The sequence below is a fragment of the Aythya marila genome (genome assembly GCF_965140915.1).
Source record: "Aythya marila genome assembly, chromosome: 8".
Taxonomy (NCBI): domain Eukaryota; kingdom Metazoa; phylum Chordata; class Aves; order Anseriformes; family Anatidae; genus Aythya; species Aythya marila.
This window is the reverse complement of record NC_139049.1, coordinates 26,802,062-26,828,547: the sequence shown is the minus strand read 5'-3', so window position 1 is coordinate 26,828,547 and position 26,486 is coordinate 26,802,062. Positions and strand designations below refer to the sequence as shown.

The 26,486-nt window shown below is 40.5% G+C and overlaps 1 protein-coding gene across 7 annotated transcripts; it reads right to left on the bottom strand.

Annotated features, from left to right (window-relative positions):
- Positions 1–529: 529 nt before the first annotated feature.
- On the bottom strand, positions 530–25,876 carry PODN (podocan). 7 transcript variants are annotated; one of them, XM_082765499.1, is made up of 12 exons: positions 25,746–25,876; positions 24,736–25,022; positions 22,160–22,404; positions 20,333–20,426; positions 18,696–18,760; positions 15,056–15,165; positions 12,846–13,002; positions 10,881–10,996; positions 8,286–8,943; positions 5,106–5,254; positions 2,780–2,980; positions 531–1,377 (listed from the first exon to the last, which is right to left on the bottom strand). In XM_082765499.1, exons 2-11 carry the CDS (start codon positions 24,770–24,772, stop codon positions 2,818–2,820), a joined length of 1,794 nt encoding a protein of 597 aa, XP_082621625.1. In that variant the 5' UTR covers positions 24,773–25,022; positions 25,746–25,876; the 3' UTR covers positions 531–1,377; positions 2,780–2,817. The 7 variants fall into 7 exon arrangements, with proteins under 7 accessions (XP_082621630.1, XP_082621631.1, XP_082621625.1 ...); XM_082765502.1 differs by having other exon boundaries at positions 24,736–24,923; positions 25,746–25,871; XM_082765503.1 differs by having other exon boundaries at positions 24,736–24,861; positions 25,746–25,861.
- Positions 25,877–26,486: the final 610 nt, after the last annotated feature.

Below are 26,486 nucleotides of genomic sequence, written 5' to 3'. Positions count from 1 at the left end.
GCCAAGTTGTTTGTTTTTTTTTCAGGAAGCAATCTTTCCTTCTATGATTCCTGACCATCTTGAATCATGTAAATTAGAAAGTATCAGCTCAAAATTACTGTTGTGCTACAAGAACCCAAAGGGAGTGTGGAACTAGATCTTCTCCATCAGGAAAAACAGCTGGTAAAGAATCAGGCCAACTGTGTTTCCAAGTAAATCCTGGAATACAGTGTGCAAAACAACACGTGTTAAATCAGAAATCCTCAAAAGAAAAGACCATTTCCTCAAGCAGATTAGCTACCTCAGATGAAGGACATTATAATCAGAAGGGAACCTTGCCATCCAGGTACCTTTGTAAGTCTTCTTTTCCTTGATTTCTTCATTTTCTGTAATTTGAACAGGAGCTGAGAATATTCAACATCATAAAACAGGTGAGGCTTTAAGAGAGTACAATAGCAGGTACTGTCTCAAGACTTGAACTAAACAAAGAAATTTCACTTGACGCTTAACAGTTTCTTCTTAAGATACCCTCACACTCACTCACCTCTTTTGCTTCATTAGTCTCACTTCTAATGTAATGATATACAATATATGATAAATTCTGCCACATATATCATACATACTGCATACCACTACTCAGTCTTCTGGACATATCTTCCAAGACATTCACACAACTGCCACATGGACAAATAACAGCAAGACACAAACTATACCAAACCTCTGGAAGGTAGACATAGTTTTTTATATATATTCACAAGAGCAATTGTTTTATTTTAAAACCTTTCTAAAACAGGCATATACTGCAGGCTTTGGCAGTAGAGATAAAATATTTTGGGATCCAGCCTTAATTTGTTTTTCTCATCCAAATATACACATTGTTCTAACAGAGGAATAGTTTAATCCAGACATATTATTGCTGCTTGATGACCCAAATGCCTCATATACTGCTCCACACATGAAACTACTGCAAATACTCATCTTGCCTGATCAACAACAGCTTCTTTGGGGTGGCAGAAAAGAAAAGAAGCATATACAACATGGTTCACTTAAAATGCAGTGACAAAAACAGCATTTGAAGGCATGTGTTCAAAACAGTCCCATATTGTTATTACAGATGGAAACAGTGAAGGAAGAAAAACAGAAGAAACAAAAGCCAGCTTTTGTGAGTTCCAGAGCAATCCCTTATGATCCTGGGTCTTGTATAAGATGATTTGGAAGCTTTGGAAAGGCATTCAGGGTCTCTCCCTGAATAAGGCACTGTAACACACTGTCTTCCATAAGCCTGGCCCAGTGCCATAACAGTTTCTGCGTAATTCATTGCACGTTTTGCTAAGTGTTCTCTATATATCTATATAGATATATACACATAGACATATATGTAATTTTCCATATGCTTTCCTGCAAAACATCCGAAAAACAAAATAAGTTACATAACAGAATACAGAATAGGCTAAATTTAGTGCCTGCTGACAAGTTGCACATGCCCCAAACCAAACCGGCAATGTGCTGATAAAGAAGTTATATATACTCTAAGTTTTTAAACATAATTATTTATTTTCCCACAAAGATTTGACACAGCATAGCCTGAAGGTCTAATGTTTAACTTTCCAAGTAACTTCTGTCCTTTCCAACCTCCTTCATCATTTCAGTGAATTAGCACTATTCCTAGCAATTCCTTGTGCCATTTCCCATGACAAAATGTGATTTGGGACAAAACTAAACATTTCTTTCAAAGTCTTGGTGTTTAGCTCTCCAAAAGTAGAGGGCTGTGTCTTGAACCTCATCATCCCTTTTGAATATAAAAGGCTTAAGATATGCATAAAACAGATACATATTCTTATGGAATAAAAATACATACTTTTAAAATATAATTTTCCTTTCATCTTTTCCTCTGCATTTTAAAAGAAAAGAGGTTCAAGTGGCTGGTCAGACTGGTTGTGGAATGCTGAGATTTTAGTATCACCAGTCTGGAATCAAAGTCAGCAGCAATTATTACCTGTATCTGGCAAGAGGCTTTTCAGTGAATCTGGGTAAAGTGAGCAATGAACCCTTGTCAAGACTTATCAGTAGCAAAAGCATAGGTTGTTCTAAGAACTTAGGCATGGCTAACCTGGACCAAGAGTCAGTCCAGTTCTTCATAACATTTCCAAAAGTGACCTGAAGTGGATATACTCTCCATAAGAAATATCTCAAGTACAGTATTATCTTCCAACCCACTTCAGCGGTCAGGGGTTTAGAGATTGCCCGAGACAGAGGTTGCATCTTAATGCCATGTTTACAAGTTACTGCTGGGACTACCTCCCTTTAATTTGTCTGATTTTTTTTAATCCACTTTCAGCTCACGTGGTCTTCTGCATCAGTAAACTGGAGTTTGTTCTTTGTTTTACTTTTGAACTGGTTACTTAAAAATATCATCAAACACCTTTCTTAAAAAAAACAAACAAACAAACAAAAAAACAGAACTGGTAAATAATGACCTCATATTTATCTTCCATATTTATCTACTGTCTCTGCTGTGGCTCTAAGCCGGAGGCATTATGAAAAGTCCACTGCATCTGACAAAGTAAAGGCATATACTGCCTGTTTCAATTAAAAAAAAAAAAAAAAAAAAAAAAGTATTTTTAATCTTTTTTAATTCTGCAATTCCTGGTCATGTTTTAGCAAGTCTTTGAATCTAGGGCTCAGACATCTACTTGTTATGTTTCAATTGTATTTGTAATTGGAATTATTTACAGAGGGGAAATATCTAGTGAGAGTGTAAGAACTGCACTCTCTGATTTAACTAAACTTCAATTGTTACCTCCAACATGATGTACTTGTGTGAGTTCACATTTTATCTCAGTTTTCTTCCTCTTCCTCATCTTCCATTTCCTCTTCTGAGTCATCCTTATTCTTTGAAGTGTTGCTGAATTCAAGGTTGCCTTCAATATCCAGTACTTGTAAGTACTTTAGGCTTTGGAAGAGATTCTCCTTCAGTGCTCCAACTGCAATCTTATTAAACCTTTAAACAAACAAACAAAAGACCTTACTGTTAAAATAAGCCCATTTTTATATCCAACACAGAAATGAAAGGAGACTACAAGAAAATCTTTCTGCAGAGTTACTATGACTTTACTCTGACCCACAACAGCACTTCAGAGATGCCAGCCCTTGTAAAGAAAGCAGAACCGCCAAAAATGCTAGTGTTGATTTCTCCTCATGCAGAACTGAATTTTGAAATGAGGAATAGGGAAAGATGATTATCTTTCAAGTGTCTGAACAGTGTACAAAGGTTCTGGCTGACAATAAAAAGTTGAAGCTCAAAATCAATCTTCCCCCCTCCAGACCCCTCACTTTTTGTTCCCCCCTCCCCCCCAACTCTGGACACATTAGGTTGCAGAGTACTGACTCCTCTGGCCATAAAAAGAAAGGGAAAGCAGGTACAGATTAGCAAGCAAGCAAGCAAAGTGACTGAGCAAAGCTTGTTGACAGCACTGCATATCATTGCAAAGGACCCTGCAGGAAAATACTGGGAAACATTAAGTATCTCCCACTGATCTCTAGTCCACTGGTCACACTCTCAAAAAAACTCCTACTTTTCTCTACCCAGCCCCTGTTCCCCCCTCTATAAAGGTATTCTACAAGGAAAAAAAAATCATATTGAAATTCCTCCCCCACAAATTCTTTCTCTTGGCGTTCTGTTTTCTCCTTCCCAGACAGGAAAGGCATCTGCTCCATTGCCAATATTTCAAAGTGCAACTTGCTTTTCCATGAGATTCCATGTCATCCCTTGACAGTTTAATTCTTCTCCCACAATACATGAAATACTGGCACAAAGTATCTCTTTAGAAACATGGCAACATACAATAATTTTTCATGTTATTTTGGTTTCTAAGAATGTAAATAAAATAATACGAAGTTTCAGAACCCATCACATTTCCTGCTTCGTTCCTTACTCTTGAACATGCTTAAAATTGTATTCTGTCTAATATTCCAGATGTATATTATTGTTTCACACTATTACATGGATTAATTGCCTCCCATTAAGAAATACAGCTTAACGTGGGTGGAGTTGCCTCCTAAATATGTCAGCAAAACTGTTCTGCAAATTTCTTTTTTTCTCTTTATACAGGAATATAGAATGTGGTATGTGGTTTCTGGTTTGCATCCAAGCATTCACAAAAATCTCATAAATATGAGCAGCTGAATAGACAGACTGCTCTAATTTACACCAGACATTTTAATTTTATTTGCTTGGTATGGAATCATTCATCCAAAAAGGTATGATTCAGAACTGTAGGGCAGTATTGTTGCACACAGACAAAACAAGGCCATATTTAATGTTGGACAGCAGGCATTCCTGAACATGGGATCAGCTTAATCGCATATTCTGGAAGATTTTGTATTTTACTTCTAAGCAATATCTTCAATAGTATGTTGTTACATTAAAACTGAATATATTACTGTGCCAGATTCGGGCTTCACTTCTTGTGGTTTAAATCCTTAGTAACTCTGCTTAAATCAGCTACTTCATTGTGACTTTACATTATGTGTAAAAAAGGTCAGTATCTGCCACCCGTAAAACACAATTTAATAAACAAGGTCCTCATCCAAATGACAGAGTAGGAAAAAAAAAAAAAAGCAAAAAACAGAAAAGCTTTCTAAACTTAGTTACATAACTGCCACATTTGTGACAGTTGATTACGTTGTCATCTGTTTCTAACAAAACTATCAAAGAAATGTGCACGTCAAGATTAGTCATAGAAGCCCCATGACAGATTTTTTTTTGTACAGTACCAAAATCCAGGGCTAACAGACAAAGGCAATGCTGAAGTCCTATAACTGGACTGTAAACTTTTAGTTCACAGCTAAATATTGGAATACGACATAGTGTTGTTAAACATTAATTTCCCAGAATTTCTAAGGTGCCTAATCCGTTCTAATAAGGCATGGACAATGTCAAGAGAAAAGGCATGTTATGTGTACCTATGTCTTTTCTGAGCAGATTAACATAGCTTCATCACATTTCTACAAAACAAAAATGCTTATTTAGAAGTTAGTATTTTAAATACTTTCTGAAAACCAAGCAATTATAAAGTGGATAAAGAAGAAAAACCTTGCACATTGAAGTAGAAACTTGACCCTACCTGAGGTAAATTCCCTTTATTTTGGGTGTGGATTCAAAAGCATTCTCTGAAATGGTTGTGATCTTGTTGTTCTGAAGATACAAATATTCTAGAGATTCTGGCAGGCCTGATGGAATAGAAAGCAACTGGTTGCCAGCCATGTCTAGTGACTGAAAGGAAGAGACAACAAGGGTTAAATAAATAATTGAACGTAAATATTAGCAGCAATTCAAAAAGAGGAGTGAGCTTAACAACAAAAGAGCTTTTAAAGGTTGGCTATATACACATACTGCTCTCCTTTAAAATTTTATCCACTGCTTTTATGTGCATATATACATACATACACAAGGATATAATGCATGCATATCACAGAATCACAGAATTTTCTAGGTTGGAAGAGACCTCAAGATCATCGAGTCCAACCTCTGACCTAACACTAACAGTCCCCACTAAACCATTTCCCTAAGCTCTACATGTAAACGTCTTTTGAAGACTTCCAGGGATGGTGACTCCACCACTTCCCTGGGCAGCCTGTTCCAATGCCTCACAACCCTTTCAGTAAAGAAGTTCTTCCTAACATCTAACCTAAAACTCCCCTGGCTCAACTTAAGCCCATTCCCCCTCGTCCTGTCACCAGGCACGTGGGAGAACAGACCAACCCCCACCTCGCTACAGCCTCCCTTGAGGTACCCATAGAGAGCGATAAGGTTGCCCCTGTGCATTTACAAAAAAATTAGTATGGTAGCAGCACAGAAATAAGATGTTTATGCAAAGCTTATCCACAATTTGGGTTTGAAATTCATCTGGAAGCATGCTTTATTTTTCAGATGGTACTTTGGTGAGTCTGCTTCAGCACCTTTACCTTCTGGTGAGGTCAGGAAAACAACAAATGCTGTGTGTAGAGTGGAAATTGTAAATTGTCAGCCATGCACAAAGATTGAGTTTGATTTCATGCTGGAAAACTGAAATGATATTAACTGTAGCATAAACTGATTTAATCTACTACTAATTCTCGTCAAGGTAAGTGCGGCCGTGACAATTCTGCTCTATTACATTACTATTCAACATCATGATTTCACATGCCATACCATGTTGTTTTGTTACACAGCTGAACATTTCTTTATGTCTGTCCCCAAGCTTTAGCCCATGGCTATTTACAGTGAGTTAAAACAGACTGGGTTTCAGATATGCTTGAGAATATTCTTTGGAAGCTGTTATTGCAAATGCTTCCCTAGCTAAGGTTACATTAGATAAATTTACACATAAAAACACCTGAAAATATTCTCACATAGATCAATGAACAAAGACATTCAGGACTAAAGTCTGTGATACTTTCTTAGATGAGCTTAAGCAAGGAAATGGATCAAAATAAGTGTTTTGTCATCCTGTATTGTAGCATTTTCATAGCACCAAGCCAACATACTAGTTACACATTTTTCAGAGTTACAGTTCTGCGGATGATTGTTGTGATTTTGGTGTTTTTATTCTCCACATAATCCCAGTCTGGCAAACAATTATGCAAATGCCTAGCTTTGCAATTGCAAATAGATAGTCTTCAGTGATTTCCATGGAAACAGTGTGGACTGCACTGTATGCTAAGTACTTGCACAATCAGGATCTTATGGGATTGTTATCTGTCCAATCTCCAGTGCACTAACTCATTAGCCAAGTGCAGAGTTAAGCCCTCAATGTTAAAAAATCAGATTCATGTATACTACTATGGAAATATCTAACAAGTAGTAAGACTGTTTAAGAAAAAGCCACAGCCAAAAATGGCCATTAGTCTAGCAATATGTGCTACTACCTTAACGTTGTTTAAAATGAACAGTGTTTACTGTGGGGTATGTACAGCTGAAGGGCCCATGTTTCATTCAGCAATGCATTACTCTGGCTTGACAGTGACTACAGGGGAGTGACCACAGCATAAAAGTATCATGAAACTGCAATGAATCAGGCCTTTCAAGAAAGTCAAACTTGAAATTTTGTAATTCCAACCAGTAGCTATAGCTGCCTAATGACCCATTTTTGTTTGGGGGATTTGAAAAAAGGCAGGTGACAATGGCTACATTTCATCAAGTTACTGCAGTGAAACATTTCCAGTGTCTGTAATTCTCATCACCAGCTTCCTTCCAAACTACATTCCATCTCAGATATATTTGCACACACACGCATGCACACACACATCACCGAGGCACCAAACAAATGCAAAATGTATCACTAAAGTCACCAACCAAATCTATGGCTGATGCAAACCAACAGCGCTACAGATACTGTTCCTGCACTGCTCATTTACATTACCTGAAAATCATGCTCATTTATTTCCAGAGACAACAAAAAGAGCAATGTTCACACAGATAAATGCCTGGAATGTCTGAAAACACACTGGGGACCAGTAGGACATATACTCCACATTCTTTATCCCTGCTTTGCTCTCAGATGTACAAAGTTTGCTTGTACAGTGCCCTACCCATATGCACCCTCGATGGCTGCCATATGACACAGGTAAAACCTCTTACTGCAGGACACAGGCTGCTGCCTAAAAGGAAATGCAGACAAATCCTTTAGCCAGTGTAACAATTTTGAAAGGTCATTTTGCACAGCGCAAATGTGATTGTTCCTGCCTGCCTTATGGTTTGTGTTTAACTTTCTCCAACAATTAAGCAAATGACAAGACTGCTGATTGAATCCAGACCTCCTAACTGCTATCCAGGTGCCTTAGCCAGCTGAGCTGCTAAATCCTGCAGCTTGGCCTGACTGCCTATAAGCTGATGTGGGGGCTTTGAGTATTAAGAGTGTTTTTGTTTATGCATTCCTTCCTTCTGCTCTCTCTTCAGTGCTGATTTTAGATCTTTTGGGATACAAGTTATTTGAAACACATACTTTCAGTTTTAATGACAACATTTGTTAATGTTTAGCTGAATATACAGGACACTGTTAGGGTTCAGAAACAAAAATGTCTTCACATTTCCCAGAATTAGCAGTACATGGCAGACCACCACTTTGGTCAGCAGTGGGAGGTACTTACCTCTGGCACAACAGCACACCATTTCTACTGCTACAAACAGAGCATGCAGCACTTACAATGCAAGCCTAAAACATGAGTACCGAGCAAAGCTAGTACTGGTGCTACATAAATTGGCTTAGGCAGACAGATGAGGACATCAGCATTACTAACACAATTAGAGAAGGTGATGTTTCTACCTGGAGACTGCTGAGTTCTCTCCATGCTCTTGAATAAATGGAATTGACTTTCAGTTTATTGTTGCTCAAATACAGTTCCCGCAGTTTTGTCATCCCAGACAAAGTCCCTTTTGGAATGATGCTTATCTCATTTTCCTTCAGTTTCAGAATCTGCAAGTTCTTTGGGAAGCCAAAAGGCACTGTGCTGAGATGATTTCCAGAAAGATCCAAGGACTTTAGTTGCCTCAATTTACGGAAGGCCTCCCGATGGATCTGGGGGCTTTTGAGCTTGTTGTAGCTCAGGTTCAGCTCTTCAAGGAAGTAAGTGGTAGCAAAGTCATTCCTGTTAATCTCAGAGATCTGGTTATGAAGGATCATAAGGGTTTTCACTCGTCGGGGCAGACCACTGGGAATCCTTTCCAGCATGTTGTTGTACAGGTGGACAGTGTGCAGTTTCTTTAAGCCCTGAAAGGCTAATGGGTGAATACCTCGGGCTTTTAGTTTGTTATTGTGGAGCAGAAGGTACTCAAGGTTCTTAATTTGGGTCAAGACATCTCTGCCAATCACCTTAATTGCATTCTTCTCCAGGTGAAGGAGGACGATGTTTCGAGGTAAACCACTTGGGATTTGTGAGAGGTTATTGCTGGACAAATCCAGATATTCGAGACTAGACAGTTTCCTTGGGAAAGCAGGAAAGAAAACACTCTCTGTTTAGATTCTGCAAGGTGAAATGATAATCAACTTCCCCTAGGATTTTAAAGTCTTTACAATTGTGCTTGAGAGTCTTTCTCCCCGGCACAGCTCTCCTGTTACTGCCCTTTTTTGTCTCACAAAATGACTGATGGAGACAGCAAAACAGGGAGCTCCCACACTGCCGTTAAGGACTAGGCACTGTCATTGCTCCATGGCCAAACTAGCAGAGAACCTTGCTAGACTACACAAACACCCAAACCCTGCCACCTGGATGAGACCTGAGATCAGTTTTGCAGTCTAATGTTCTCTCATTTGCCAGTACAAATAGCAATGTGAACAATTTCAGTGCCTCACAAAAAAGCTGCAATGGGATCACCATTAAAACATAATTTAGCTCTCAATTTCACAGAAATGTAGTCCAAGTAAGAGTATTTTTGTCTCTGAAACTGTATATTTAAACTGAAAAGCAAGCCTGCTTTTGAGATGATGAAATATTGCTCTTATGGAAAGTAGAAATGCTAATTCAGTGTCCTAGACTAAGATACTGAACTTCTCCTGACCCTCCAGCATTATGGAAGTGAGTCAGGGCTAGATCTGCTTTGTGTAAGCTACTGAATCTGGATTCCATGGACTCAGTTGAAGCTAAAATAAATCCTCAGACCAGCCACTTACACCAACTGGATGTGGATCAGTGGTATTATATGCCAGGACTGAGAAGCTCCTATGAAGAGACTAATCTGCATGGCACTACATAACCCGCTGCAGATGACTAGAAAGTTTTCAGGAAATACAAGAACTAATGCATTGCAGACATTACTCACTGGTTACTACGCTGTTGTTCAGAGCTATCCAAGTATGTTCTGAATGAACAAATACACTTTCTGGGTAAAGCACTTCACTGCTGCAAGTTGTAATGCCTCCCCAGTTGGGTACATCTCCAATATGCTGTGCTGTACAGCTAATATCACAACAGCAGCATAATATCCACCCCCTCTGCTGACTGTGACTGGTGCCTTAGGTGTAGCCACTGTACTCTGTTCATCGAAATCTTAACAGAAATGATACGTCCAACATTACCTGAAGGGTGACACAACAGAGCTAAAGTAAAATACTACAGGAGGTTTCTGGGAGTGGGATGTGGAAAAGGAAAGAAATTTTTCATTGCTGGAGATCAGAAAAGTTTACATAACTCACACCAAGCTATAGGCAGGCCTGGATTTTCAGGTAAAACAAGGGCAGCACTCAGTGCAAGCAGAGACAAAGGTTAACATTTTGAAGCGCTAAGTCCCAGGCTAAATTTAGGACAGCCAAAGGCTTTTTCAGTCGCACCAGTTTCTAGAAAAGCTTTTGCAGCCATCTGGCTATTGAGCAGCACCATTACATCCCCCCTTACTCCAGCAGTCTCTCTGCACTGGGGTACAGCTGTGCCAGATGAATTCACAACTGTGTATCTGTGGCTGCTGATTTCGGGTCACAGAAACACAGAAGTGGTTTAACAAAGATGAATGTCTGGCCTTAACTTCCAGTTAACTGCCCTTGATACTGAGAAGTTTTGAGTAGCCTCACTTCTGACTTGTTTGGAAGAACAGAGACCAGCCTGCACCATCGCTCTGGGTTGCCTGTTCTCAGACAGCAGATAGCACCTCACATGATTGGGTCTGTGGCCATCAGGAGTGGTGCAGTCTGATGTGCAGTGTTCTATTTTTCGTATACAAGTACTCTGGAGTGTGAATTCACACTGCTCACCACAACCTTTGCTTTTCAATGGCAGCATCTAAATCTACACCTTTTCATCTAGAGCTAGCAGAGAAATGCATAACATAGTGCCGTTTTTAATAAATGTACTTTTAAGTAGATGAACTACTATACTAGACGAGGCAGACATTCACAAACACAGGTTCAACCTACAGATGTGATTCTCACCAGAAAGTTTCGTTGTCCATTCCTTCATTAGTCAAGTAATTATTCTGTAAATACAACTCCCTCAGGCCTGTAAGTTCACTGAAGGCTCCTTTGGGAATCTTCTCTAGCTTGTTGTTCTAGAGTCACCAGAAACACACAGCACATTATTTAGCATGAAACAACATGAGACATTCGAGTTCTACTCAGCTAATACCAGGCAGACATGAGTTGTTTCAGGGGATGTTATAATTCTGCCTAAGAAATACATACAAATAATAGCTTAAAATATTACAACTTCTTTTTATTGATTTCCCATGGAATTTTTAGGTTGAGTTAGAATTTGGGACCCCAGGAGGAATTATTTTGTATTCGTAGTCCTTGCACCTATGTGAAAATCTACAATGTAATTTAGGCAACTAATGCTTGGTTGGAAGCTGTGAACCAGACATTCTTTTAGTATTTCTGCAATGTACATTCCAAAATAATTACTCCTTCCAAAATAATTATTGCTTAGTGTGGCTTTGGAGTAGCCAGCAGGCAGATATGAACAAAATATAAAACTAAATTCCATTTAGGAATTCCATACAGGTACAGTAGGAATTATAAAAGGATATATAAAACTCTGAATGTTAAACTTTCCATTGTTAAGGTATATGCAATAATATGATTGGCAGGCTAAATGAGATACACGTCCCAACTAATATAAAGTGGATACCACCACAGACTGATTCAGCTGGGTATCTCAATGAACAGCGAAAGAAAAGGAAAGACCTGTCACACCTACAGTACTTTTAATCAGTTTTGGCCCACTATTTGCTATTTCCCATTTCTCAATGTTATGTTTTTGTTTTTGTTTTTTTTCCCCATTCAAAACATCAATTTTAATGTCACTATTGACAGGCAGTGCACTTTAAAACAAAATGCCTGATTCTCTCTCCCACTTCTCTGCCCTTAACACAGTTGGCAACAGCAGGGAAGTATAAAAGTTCTAGCAGTCTTCAAAGTTGAGCCTTCCCTTGGAAGATAACAGTTATTAAAAAAGCCAATAAAACCCAGGGGTTTAGTAACTTCACACTTTGCAGAGAAATTCAAGAAATTTAAAGGATCAGACCCTTTGCCTTCTTCAAGCTACAGAAGCCCATTTTCTAGAAGACTTTAATGGGATTTAGCAGCGAAATCTTCAAGGGAAAAGAAAGCTTGGAGGCAACACAGAACTGCATAAGACCAGGGGCTGATAACAGACTTCAGTCTACACACGTCCAAGGAGCTGTCAACACGAGAAACAAACGGAACCAGGATTCCCCACCACTGCAGCTCTCCCATTGCTAAAAAAGCTAAGAACTTTAGCGCAGACATCATGAAATGTTTTTATTGAAATCAGATGACATGGAATTAAAAATGCTGGAGAGTAGATAATACCACAACTTCTGCTGTTACACTACTGATGGAGAAGTTGTAGCAGTGAAGAATCACCGATCCAAACTTTCTCTGTGTTGACTGAATTGCCAGTTCGGTAGCAAACAAAAATCACTGATGATAGGGAACAGCAGTCTATGTGATAGGAATTAGTGAGCAAAGCCAACATCTAGGGGGTAAGCAGCTGTCAGGAAAAACACCATCATCAGTGGCAAACTTAACCAGTAGGCCAATTAGTGAATGGCCATGAAGAATGATCTATCTACCTTCTTGTACTACCAGGCATTAATATGATTATACTCAAGCAGGGTCCAACAGTGCTACCACATGGGCATTTGCCTTTCATTCTCCTGAAAACACTGAAAAGCACTTTTATCCCCTGTGAGCATTTTCATGTTTTGCAAAAACACACTATTACTTAGAAAAAAGTAAGGAGATAGCTACAAGACTTACAGTGGGCCTGGGAAAGTTCAAGTGAACTGAAATCACTTGGCTGTGCAGTTTGAATCCCATACAAACACAGTACTTTTGTCACAACTGTAAAGGAATACGGAAGCTTGGTGTCGTTACCTTTAAATGCAATTTGTATAAGGCTGGAGGGAGATTCTTTGGAACATATTTCAGGAAATTGCTGGACATGATGAGTATCTCCACATTATCAGAGCCATTGAACATGCTATCGGGTAACCCAGCATCTGAAAGTTTGTTGTTATGAAGATACACAGATCTGCCAGAAGAAGAAGATAGATAAACAGACACTTAGACCTATTTTTGTTTGTTTTACTGAGAGAAAGCTGTTGAAAAATTGTGGTTCAGTCTATTCTCCTTTCCTTGAGATAATTAGAGTTGTTTTCAAAGCATGCCCTTTAATTTAGGGAGGCATAACCAAATGCACAACCAAATGCTTAATCCAAATACTCTCCAAAATGTAGGTCTATTTAATTCCAAACCTGGATGTGAATATGAATTTCATAAGCAGCCTCACCTTCTTAACAAGTAACAGAATGCAAATCTGGGATTGCACAATGCTTTGAAATCTAAATATCAGTTCTGTCATTTGGATCTAGCTTTGTACTTGGCTAAGAGGGACAAAACACATCAGTGTTGTGGGTTTACTCGAGAGGGTTAAAACTTTTATCTGTAGAAGTTTTGATTTTCTAATGACCCTTTGGGATCTAGAAAAAGAGAGTTTCTTATTTTCTTGCATTTAAACTTTAATATTCACCAAAGAGTTTCCCCAATCAGGTTAAAACAAACAAACAAAAAGATTTAATCTTCCTTGCACGGGTTGCAATTCTGTATAAAGCAACTGAAGTTGTTACAAAGTTATGAAGTTATTACTGGTTTAACTGCTAAATAAAATAATTTCACTTCTTTTTAACAAAAGAAATTACAGGACTTTACTGATCACTATTACCCCTTCATTCCCTGTGTGTACCCTGCGATGCAGCAGGCAGCTAAAATCATGGAGACAGATTAAAGCTGCAAAAAAGAGCACAGTGTAAAAGTGGACTTGGACTCTCTACCAGTTCCAGAGAACTTGGCAACATCTTTCTGAAAGGAAGGAAAGGCTCAGAATGGAAACACAATAGTGTGATCACACACTCCAGGAGGTCCAGAGTCACATGAAAATAGAGCTCACCCTTCATGGTCAGGTGTACTTTTAACTTACAAATATTTGCCTTTCAGAAAATGCTGTTTTCCAAATAATCAGTGCGAGACCATGAACTCCGCTGGGAGCAAATAAACCAAATGAAACAACTGAATTAGAATGTGATATCAGCAATTTCAGAAATCAATGAGTTATCATTCTGATTAAAATGAATACTGGTGTGGGAGAGTTTGTAAAAATCGCTTCAGAAGAAGTGTAAGTATTTTAATATAAAATCGGAATATGGCACCTTATGTAACTCAAATTTAGGAAGAACACATATAAATCCTGCTTCTTTTATGATGAGATATTGCCAGAAATCAGTGTCCAATTCTGCCTTTTCAGCTACCAAGAGCCTATGAGACTGAAGGCCTAATAAGCAGAGTGTTTCTGCTCTCAGTGAAATCAGAGGGAACTGAGAGTTCCTCAATTCATCACATGATTGGGCTCTTGGAGCTCAACTGGGTCAGCAATTATTAAGTGTTTCCAAACTTGGATTCATAAATTGCTACCAAAGGAGCCTGAGATGTCTCTGCAGGATTTAGACACTGTAGTGTCCATATAAAGAGGCTACCCAAAAGGCCTTTGGAAAAGACTGTATCTCACAGGAGATGTGTCTACACACAGATGAATTTGAGATGGACTAATGTGTTGCACTGTATCCAGCTGAGAAAATCACAACCTGAAACTAGCAGAGGGACCTCAGACACCAGAGGAAGGTAACTATGCTTAAGTTCAACATAGTTGAGTTACACTCAACTGTATTGAGTACTGTACATTCAGTGTGACTCTTCTTTTTAATGAATGGATTATAAATATCTGGCAATTTCTAGCCATAAATCCCCATTTTGAGAAACTGAAGCTCTTCCTTTTAAATTGAAGCATAGCCAAAATGGAGACAAATAATTTTTTATCTATGCAAAAGTGTCTGGCAGCTAGTAAAAGACCTCGGAATGTATTTGTCTGAGAGGTTATTTGATCCTTGATGGTGAAATTAACAAGTAGTCAGCTTCTTTCAAAAAAGTATGAGCAGGCAATAAAATGGCTTAGCCAGATTGTTTCTTTAACTCACCAGCTACCTCCAAGCAGCAGCAGCACACTATTCTTGTTTCACTTTCTGATCCCTTACCTCAAGTTTGGTTTCTGTCCAAATGTGAGTCCATATATCTTAGTGAGATAATTGGCTGCAAAATCTGCACTGATCAAGGTATTCGGGAGGAATTTTGGAGCCACCGTTAGCTGAAAAAGAAATATATGGGGCAATTCCAATTAAATGCAACAAATGTTTTGACCAAGTATAAAGCCATCAACAAAACACTTGCAAATTTATTTTCTCTGAACAGGCAAAAGTAAATGAAACAGAATGCAGATTGTATGAACAAAAACAAATTGTCCTCACTCACTAATCTCTCCAGGAAGGAGACAGACTTTTGCTCCAAGATATGTGAATATTTGTTTTGGTTGGAAGAATCCTGCCTCTTTTTGGTGGAAGAAGTCAAGAAGTTATTATTCTGAAAGCAAATGCATTGCTTGTTATTGTTCATTATTCCTCAGTCTGCTGTGCCAAAAAAATCCAACCCACCTCACACTGGCCTACTGTTTACTCCCAAATGAAAGTATGTTGGTTGCGAGAGGAAGTGTCACTTCGTGTGTTTGTTCCAGTACTGTGTGCATTTACAATGATCTCTTCAACAAAGGACACAGGTTCCCAAAGGGCAGGGATGTTTCCGAGTTCAATGATGGGATATCAAATGGAACTTCAAAGCAAAGATCTATTGTATGGGGGTACCTTGTTCTGATGAAGTGATGCATCAGAAACCAAATACAGAAGGACAATTTTGTGGAAAGCATGAACCCAGCAGACTTCTGCATCAAGATGGAAAACAAATTCCCTGGGAAACAAATTCTCAACATGATGCTGTGCTAGATATGATCCTTCAGTACATAAACAGAAGACTACTGAATTGCAGTAGGCACGTGCTACCACTGTGGTTACATATATTAACTATAGCAGCAGTGAGACAACTGATAAAATATTTTATGTATACTCTGAAGGACTCTTTTCTAAGGAGACACTGTATTTTTTGTCCTCTAGGGCTTTGAGATCATGACTGAAAACTCTGGGAACTGGTAGGAATGTACCTTCTAGCTTGAAATTATTTGAATTTGTAAAGCTTCTTCCTCACAGCACTGTTATGTGAAAGAGCAATCGGTTGTTAATAATAGTGTAAGAACAGAACTATTTGGAAGATGAATAATGTATGAGAGAACAGACACTTTACTGAAGATCTAACGCAACACTTATACTATGTATTTACCTAAAGTAAAACCTCTGTGCTAGTTTGTCAAGTGTGTATTGATGTGTATAGCCATGAACTTGTAACTTACTGGACTCAAAATACAGTTGTATTTTTTTAAAGGGTGAAAGTACATTATATACTATTTCTAATCCTCATCTGTGCAATCCTTAAACTGTCTTAAGTAGTTAATGATCACAAACACAAGTGGAAAGATCTCTCAGTCCCTCCTATCTATATGTACAGAGAGTACCTAAACAGTGGAAATAAGAGGTGTTTGTGTAATACCACTGTTGCCACGGCACTGCCCTTGACTTTGTTGGTAGTCTCTCACCTCCTGACCTGGGAGATACGATCTCATGGAAGTGCATAAAGACACTCAGCTCTGATTAGGAAGGGCTGACAGAACTAAGTCTCTACCACAACATAATTCTGAGATAACAGACACAGGAAATAAACTTAATCACTTTCATACACAGTGGCACATTAAAGCTTTTTTCCTGAAACACCGTCTATTGGGTCATAACTTTCATACAAAACAAAGTGAATGTCTAAGATATATGAAATGAAAAACATCAGAACCACAGGAAAGAGAAAGAGAAGTTTCATCCAAAAAGAGCATTCGCTTGCTTAGGACTTTGCTTTGGCATTTCAGCACTTAGTCATGAGGCTAATTGATCTCCACTGGTTGACTGCTTGAAGGATTACTGCTGGATTGTTGTAATTCAGCAAAATCAAAGGTGACTGAACAGCTTCATCTAATATACTGTCTCAGTATACTAGATGAATATACTAGCTCAGGACAAGATCTACAGTTTGATGGGAGAGATTTCAGTTATTAACAATGCTTATTGTAGCTGCTATTTAATTAATACATATCATGAGTGTGATAAAAAATTCTAAAGGAAACTACAGCAACCATTCTTTACTTAAAGCACTTTTTAATCATAAGCCATTGCAGGATTTTAGTCCATTACAATATTTTTTTTCTCCAACTAGCTAAGCTTGTTTAATGAAAGATAATATCTGGTGGGATCACAAGTGAAGATAAAGCATAAAAAATATTAAATAAAACAAGGAGCAAACTACCAGCAAATCCCTGCTCTCCTCCAGACACCACAGTTACTTGATCTGCATCATTTCCCACTGCAGAGTGGATGCAGTTTGAAGCCAATCTGGTTTGTCCTGGCTTGTGATTTATAAAGAAATGTGTTATTTTTGTGGGTCCACAACTTCTCACCATAACTAGTTCTGACATTCGCTGATGGTTGCATTTTCTTTTGGGATCCTTTTCTCTCTGCAGTGAAGCCAGAAAAACCAAACATTTTGTTTTGTCACACAGGGAAAACTGGAGTGCGAAGTTCTGGAATATTAGTCACAGTCTGGCTTGTTCCTCTTTATGGAGTTATTAACTGCCAAGATTGTTATATGGAAATGGTGCTTGAAAGAGAGAAAAGAACACAATGTTACTGTACTAAAGAATGGGTTCTATTTTCAATCACTCCACACAGAAATCCATGGAGTGATTCTGGAAATGTCTTGGCATGACTGAAACCTCAGTGTGGCCACATGTATATAAATGAAACATCAAAGGGTCACAGATTATAAAAGGATAATAAAAATATGTATATATGGACACACATATAGATATGTAGAGAGAGAGCAAAGGAAGAAAGGGAAGGGTATTTGTAGACGAAAGAAGCTCTGCCTGATTTTTAACTTTTTTCTGTGGCATCTCATTTCTTTGCAAATATTTGTGGGAGATGACCAGAGAAAAAGCCATAATGGGAACCACCATTAAGGGTGGGTATGGTGGTATTGTAAGGGTATATGAGTAGACATTTCACTTCCTTGCTTTGGCAGGAAGGAAAATGTGCTTCTGTCATGACAATCACCTTGGATCCTCCAAATGGGATCTTTTCCATTAAAAAAGAAATTCAACTCCTACCACTGCAGCAAAAAGAATAAATTCATTATCTGCTCAGTTTCACTTGTGTGTGGATATCCCCGCTGAACAAACCTACTGCGAATGGGGATCTGAGAAAACTGGATGGTATTTTGCAGATCTTGAGAGCTCATACACAGGTTCTAGGATGCGTTTATTCACTGGTATTTCAACCCAGCCTCATCCAATTGAGATATGCAGCATTTTACACCATTCCCCCACAGCTTATTTGCATACAGGGGTAATTTATAGGTGCAGAGGCTCTCCATATCTCCCTGCACACACAAGGGAAAGCTTCCACCAACCACACAAAGAAATAAGCATTCAAAATATACCAGCATGTGTAGCCTCTAAGTTTTTCGGGCTCTAACTGGTTGTCTTGACCTTAAATGAACCTTTGTTAAAATATCACTTTTGGACAATTTTACATCCATAGGATATCTATTTTAAAAAGAATTGAAAACTTGCTTGTTTAACTTTCAGAGCCCAATTAGAAAAGAACTCTGAAAGCCTTATGAGCCTCTTACCTTATTGTTTGCCAGGTATAGGTAATTCAGGTTCTCCAGATGCTCAAATGCTTCCTCTGGCAGCCCTTAGAAACAGGAATAGCTCTGATCAGTAACACTGGCACCCTATTGCCTCTCTGACTGAAAATACCAGAGGGTATTTTTCTCTCTCTCAGAGAATATTTTAACAGAAGATTTAGATATCGTTCATTGGCACTGATACAATCTGATTCAGACCTATTGTTGCTTTTTTATAAAAACCAAACCAAATCAAGCCAACACAGACTGTTAAGAACAATGGCAGACTGTTAAAAATTATAAGCATACATGGTTGTGGCCCACCCCGCTGACAGAGGTCACGTACAGAGCTGGCATAGATTTGCTGTACAGCTGATTATCAGTGCTTGCAGCAACCATGCTATCTGAGAAGTTTCTTTTGTAGTTTTTTCATGAATCTGCAGATAACTTTTCTTGGCAGGACATAATCTGAGGTCGTTTAATGATCAGATCAATCTGATCTATGACCATGAGGTTGCCAAAGTAACACCAGTAGCTGCATGTTGTAACTCTTCTCTTGTGCTGCTTCCCCACAATCCCGTACAGCTATGCAGTAACCAGCTTAGAGTTGATCCAGCTCAGAGCTAATCGTCCTCCAATAATTTTTAATTTTCAGCTGAATCACCCCACATCCAGCTGAGCACACAAGCACTACTGCAGTCACAATGGAAAGGATGCAAATAACACTTTGACCTGGCACTTAGAAAACTGAAAGTCAAAGGCAAAGTTATTTCCCATGTCAAAACTTATGTAAAACTTAGAGCTGCACCGAGGCTTGTGAAAGAAACATCACACCCAAAAGGTACTAATATCAAGGTCTGAATCTATTAAGCAGTCCTCCTTGTGTTACGTAAGAGTGATATGGTTTGGGTCCCATGCATAATGTGCCCACATTCTCAATAAAAGCTGTTTGCTATCATTGCAACAAGAATAGTAAGAAAAATCAGAGCAACTGAACACACATGTTAAGAACAATTGCATCCTTTGTATTGCATATCCTACTGTCTTATTATTTACTCAAAATTCTTCTACTTTCTTCACCAACCAGTTATCAAGTTTCTCTAATAAACACTAGGCTTAGCAAACAAAGCCTGCCTACAAGAATGAAAATGCTTTTAGAAGGGGAGAAGTTGCAATATTTGCAATATATGTTATATATATTTATATTTAATTCAATGAGAACCAAACTGGATTGACTGACTGAACTAAACAAGTGAATTAAGAAACGAGGTCAGTCAGAAGGAAATCATTCAGCATGTAGACATTTCTGGTTCTCAAGTGCATTGCACTGATGTGCCTGAGGGACTGGAGGGAGTTTCCTGGATGAGAAGATCTCACGCCACAGTACATAGTGCTGCTGCCAGGTCTCCTCCACTGGTTCAGTAAGGCTGCATTCTTATACACTGAGTATTATGTTTCAGATGATAAAGTGCCTCCACAATCTGTGTGATGGCTAAAGGAGTGATGCTTACAGCCAACCACTCCAGTCAAGTGAGTCCATCACTCCTCACAGCTTCCTTATCAGCTGCCACTGGGCCCACTGCACAAGCTGGTGTTGCTGAGGCTCTGTCTCTGTGCACTTCCTGGCTCTTCTGGCTTACCTTTTGAAGTCAGCCTGTTGTTTTGCAAATTGAGAGTTTCTAGTCTGTGAAGACGAGCAAGCTCTTCTGGAAAGATTTCCTCTATCTGGTTATTCTAAGAAAAAGGAGAGGATTAATCATCAGCAAAGTAATCCAAGAAGGATCCCAATAAAACCCAGACTATGAACTCCAGTAAAACTTGGAAATGAACCCACCATGTCAAATCACTGTCAACAGCCTTCTCTTCATAATGAGCCAAACTTGGATCTCAAAACCAAGACATCCAAACCCAGCAGCATTTGAAGGCCTGAAACAAGTTCTGTGTTCATCTCCGTAAATATCCAGCTTATGGACTGGTAGCACACAGAGTGCAATCATGCCTGGCAAGGTTTATAATCCATCTGCCACAGCCAAACATGTAGCTGCAGCAAAGCATTTGCTACGAGGTTGGCACCGTAGAGTTTCAGGTTTATTCTGTTATTTAAATGTTGTTTTTAAAATGAAGAATTTTTGTCCCATTGCAAACTTGTCATGAGCAGGGAGAGTCAAACTGAGTTCAGTTTCACTGACTTTACTGTCAGAAGTGACTGCCATCAGATTTTCATTAACAGGCTTACTAGCATTTAGACCATTAACGAGTGATTCTAGCATTTTAGCATCTAGGGGACTAAAAAAGTCAAGGACCCACTGAGCTGGAAGCCAAGCTAATACACAGAAAGTGACAGCTGCTGCTTCGAAGTAGCTTCTCTGCTTTTGGCAGTAGAGGTGGGAGCCATGGCTAGCACATGCCTGGAACAGATCTGCTGAGGAAGGTGCCAGCTTACATTACGGTTTTTCTAACTACACAGCATTTGGATGGAAAGCTTTGAACAAAAACGGCATTTTAACCATTGATCAGAATTGGCAAACAGGAGCAGTAAACAACAAGCAATTGCTTAAGAGCCAAAGAAGCACTGTGAAGTCTGGAGCCATGACCAAACCTTGGAGGAACAGCCACGGCGCTGCCACACACCAGCCCTGCTCACGTCCTGAGGTGTCAGAGCAAGGGCAGGGAAGTATGCCTGCCAAAATGCTGGTCATGGGGATCTAGGACCCTAACAGCAAAGCATGTTGTGGACAGTCCAGGACAGGCTCCTACCTGAAGTTTGAGTCTCCTATTGTGTGCCTTTGTCTTGAAAAGACATGAAGGCTCCACAGTGTAACCAATGGCTGCGGTTGTGGTGTTACAGCTTCCTGGGTAAAATGACCCCAAAATCTCCTCACTGCACTCAGCCCAGCAAGCATAGCACCGGCTGTCACCCTGTGTTGAGGCCATCCATCCCTCTGGTGCTGCTTCTAGGCCCATGAGGGATGATTTCAGCCACACTTCAAGCACTCCTTGCTGCGTGCACAGGCTGCAGGGAGGGGGCTTGGAGGAGACGAGACACTGGGAGCCACTGGTTGGCTCTGTGTCAGGACCAGTGTGCTGTGCTTACAATACTTTAGCTAAGTAGAGCTGCCAAAGACTATATTAATGAAGCAGTTTAGTCCATACTTTTCAAAGACACCTCAGAATTGAAGGCCTTAGCCAGAAAAAAAAAAAAAAATATATATATATATATATATATGTATATTGCTTTGGACAAAAATTCTTCTCTTGGAGCTGGGGAGAGGATAAAGAGGGAAGAAATCCAATCTTTTTTCCTCCTTTGATGTGTGGAGAGTTTGGGTGAAATGTCCCCCTTGACTCTGGGCAGCAGCCCAAGCCTTTCCAAAGGGCTGTGCTGAGCAGCGGGTCACCGCTCTCTGGGCTGTGTGGGGCTGGGGAGCGGGGCTCCTGAGGGGGCCGGGGGGGAGCCGGGCCCGTACCTGCAGCGAGAGGTGGTTGGTGAGCTCGGGCAGCAGCAGCGGGAACTCCTTCAGGTCGATGCCGCCGCAGTCCACGACGCCCTCCTGGGTGCAGCCGCAGTCCCGGGGGCAGCCGGGGGCCGGGGCCGGGGGTCGGCGCCGCCTCTCGGGGGAGCCCTCGGGGAAATCGGCGGCGGTGGCGGCGGCGCAGCCCAGAGCCAGGAGCCCCAGCGCCAGCAGCGCCCGGCCGCCGGCCGGCATCGCCCCTGGAAGCCGAAAGAGCTCGGGGTCAGCCCCATGAGGCCTTCTCCGGGGGGTCCGGTCCCTTCTGAAACCCCCCGTGGGTCACCAGCTGCCGCCCCCCTGCCCGCCCACGTTATTTATTGCGTGTTTTTATATTGAGAAACGCCAGCTGATCCCGGAGGTTTATAGAGGAGGTTTTGCAATGTTATTCGTGTGTAGCTGCTGGTCACGCCGGCCCAGGGAAGCGAGAATGGATGGAAAGGAGGTGCGCTGGAAAACTGGCCCAGCCACCAGCCAGGACGCCTCTCAGGGGCTGCTCTGGAGCCCTGGCTAACAGGGGAACAAAACCGCCCCGCTACTGAAAACATCACGGGCTGCCTATTGGTTTTGGACGGTGCTGATCCGACCCTTAGAGGCCTGGCTAACGCTCAGCTTTTATCTTTCTGGCAGCAGGTTAAAATAATGCAAACAGCAGTTGGGTATCTACCAGATCAGCTAGCTGGCCCTCATCCAGCCCCCCCCCATCTCGTTTGTTGCCCTGCTCAGATTTTATACACAACAATTTGCAGTAACAGCCGGGGATGGCTTTCCTTTTTTTCCCCTTCTACTATCCTTTGTATTCAGCAGTGATGAGAAATTCTTATTTAGGCTCATCTTTTAAGGACAACAAGCACAACAGATTTTTGATCTTGTGAAATAAATACTCCTACCACTCCAGGTAGAGAACTACTCCAGGCATGAGAAACAAGAACCGACCAGAGCCCGGCTGGCACCTGTCAGAGCAGCACAGCTCTGTTTGCATCCCTGGGATTTGCCGCTTTGCACCAGCTGAACTCAGGGGCTCTCGCAGACTTTGGGTGCTTGGGAAGCATTGGAGAGATCCTGCTCTGAGTCCCAGTCATCACAATGTTAAATAATTTCTTTAAACACTGACTTACACTTGAAGAAATGGGAGAAGGGTGGCACTAGAGGACAGAGCACTGGCCTGAGATATGGATGGGTTTGGTTTGTTTTGGTCCTGGTCTTTGCTACCAACTTGCTGGGTGATTTTAAGAATTTAACATTGTTTGCTTGATCCCTCTTCCCCCTGCTCCACTATTCCACAGCTTCCATATCTGTAAAAGCTGAATATAATGAAATTAATCTCCTTTATAAAGCATTCCAGAGATCAGATGGTGTTCCTTATATGGCAATATAGCTAGATATTAACAGTGAGATCAAAATTGGCCATATGAACATGCCAACAAGGATTAGTAAAATCCTTAGTATTTGGTGACCTAACCTCAGAAAATATTTCAGAAATCTTAGAGAAAATAATCTCAGAAAGTACAATGAATCAGATCTCTAACAAAGTTATTTTTTTCCTATATATCAGCTTACTGTTACAGATATTTACAAGCAAAACTGAAGAAAAAAATTAAATACAGGTCAAGAGCAGCCTTGCTGTAACAATGCCAACACCGTTTCGATAGCAGTTACATCATGACTGGTATTGGGCTCTATATATTTGCAACATGCTGATTTTTCCACATCTATAGCAAAAAACAATGTTAAAAAATAGCATGAAATAGTGCATCCATTATATACTAGAATTTCCTAGACAGTCTCACCCTACTGTCATCAATAGGTATGATTCTGCTACAATGCCTCTGAAGGGCATGCTGCTCTGGTGCCACAGGGAGACACTTCAGATACAGAAACATCTGCTTGCATCTGGAGAGCAGGCAGTAAAACCAGGCATGAGTTTGATTTTCTTTTAGTTCAAAGAAAGCCTGAAGTAACTCACTCCTTTTAAATTCATTCCCATGGGCCTGATCCAAAGCATTATTAAGAAATCTTATTAAAGGGGTAGCTCGAAACCCACTAAAAAGAGCACTCTTCCCTCACTGTCAGAGGGGTTTGGATCAGACTCTTCCACTCAGAGACTGAAGTTACACTGAAAGCAAGATCAGGGCTCTCTGTGGTTGCATCTTTCTGAGTTCAGACAGAGGCACCACGGATTTCTGCACTTTGCTGCAGCACAGCCCCAGGGGCAGGGTGCACCAAAAGGCACAGTCTCCAGAAGTAAGCTGAAGTTTCAGGAGTTAGTGTAGGTTTTCAGCAATTCCAACTACCTCAAAGAACAGCAGGCTCATGTTCAAAATATCTCATCTCTGCATCTGTTGTTCTCCACACACATTTCTTACAGGACACATGCACACTTGAAAAAACATCCTCTCCTTCAATATCAACAGGTTAAGTAAATTTGTAGCTTACATTTGATATCTATTCTGAAAGCTATAGCTGAAAGGCAGGCTGCTGGATGATGTCTGGCAATACAGCTTTTAAAAAAAATAAAGTGCTGAGAAACTCACCTTTGCTGTCAGAGATCAGATGAATGGAGAAGAACATTTCTCTTGCCCCCACAGGCTCCCTCAGCTCATGCCATGTCAGTTACATGCGCTGAGCTCAGAGCAAGTCTCCCCTTTCCAAGCCAGATCCTTTCCAGATGTGAGCAGCAGAATTAGAGAGAGTAATAGGCAACCCTCTACCAACGAGTTTCCTGCACTTTCCAACGAAATCAGAGAGGAATTTTCCAAAGTCACCATATGGGAAAATGTGAGTAGGAAAGAGGAAGCAGCTATAGTCCGAATATAAAGACCTGGGCAAGAAACAATCTCCCATTGCTTTTTGTCAACACAGTTTGTGAGATCTCTGAGAGGTGCCAAAAGCAAGCATGCTGGAATTGACAGACGCAGAGGCGGTGTGTGCTTTAGCATTTCATTGCAGGACACTGGAGCTGCACTGTCTGATACTAGATCTTGAATTTTAGCTGCATTCAACACAAAATCTGAATTCCAGGTGGGAATGTTCTCCCACTCCCTGGGGGCCTGTTTCATATTAGCCAGGAACAGAGAGATCAACAGTTTTTCCTGTATTTCATCTTTTTTGCCCTTTAACTCCCCCCCATATTTTTTTTTTTAACACATTAACTGATCTTCAGGGACCTGGGATAGATAGGCTGTGAAATTACAAAAGTCTTAGAGGCAAAGTCACAGCATTTGACATTAACACCCAATCTACCCAATGTCTTCTATATTTTCTAAGCCCCATATTACAGTACTAAACACCAAAAAACTATCCCCCACCCCTCAAACCTCTCCGGTCACGTTTAGCCCAAAGTCTCACATTTCCTATTTTTCCCCTCTTGGTAAAAAAAGAGAGGAACATGCTGTTTATAACACGGTATGCTCTAAGTGCAGCAATACTTCCAAGAAAGCAACACAGCTGTTTATCACTGGCAGCAGAGTTAGGTTTTGTGCTGTATTTTTTTTAGAATAAAGCCACCTGTTTTGTGAATGCCCTGCAGCATGCTGTACAGTACCTTCACAAAATCCGCAGAGGAGCTCTCCTCACCAAGACCACGACCTTCTTGCTGTATTCCTCTCCCTACCCCCCAAAAAAAAATCCCCACACTGATTCTTTCCTCTCGACTCCAGCTGAACTAAAGTCTAAAGCAATTAAGTTATTTCCTCCCTCTCTTCTTCCAGGCTCATATCAACTGGAACTGATCCCTGTCTGTGCCACGTGTAAGTTTCAAAAGTTATTGTGGGAAGCGTGTTTCTACTGAAACAAAAATAAAAACAAAGCAAAGCTGGCTGCTTATTCTTACTGATTCAGAGATCCAGAATGTATTTGCCTGCTACCCTTTCTTCATTACAGCATCCTGAAGCCACAGACCAAAATTAACACCATGTTTTCAGGAAGGAGAAAAAAGTGTGTTTATGTTGGGAAACCACCTATCTTATCCCAGTCTGCAAACAGAGAAGAGTCGGGTGATTACCCAGCTCACTACTAATGCCAGAGCAGCCCAAGAAGGAGAGGTAGAGATCAGATTCACTCTTATCTAAAAGTGTATTTTTCTCTGTGTTTTTATTGTGGAAGTATAGTACTTAGCTACCCCATTGCATCTAGAGGTACTGCAAGACATTACAAAAAGAGGGGCATTATGTCCCCTTCAGTGATGGGGAGACAGACGCAAAGAGAAGTGCCATGGCCAGCTCAGGATTACCCAGCACCCTAGAGCTGGTATGAGAAATCAGACATCCCATGTGTGAAGGTTACA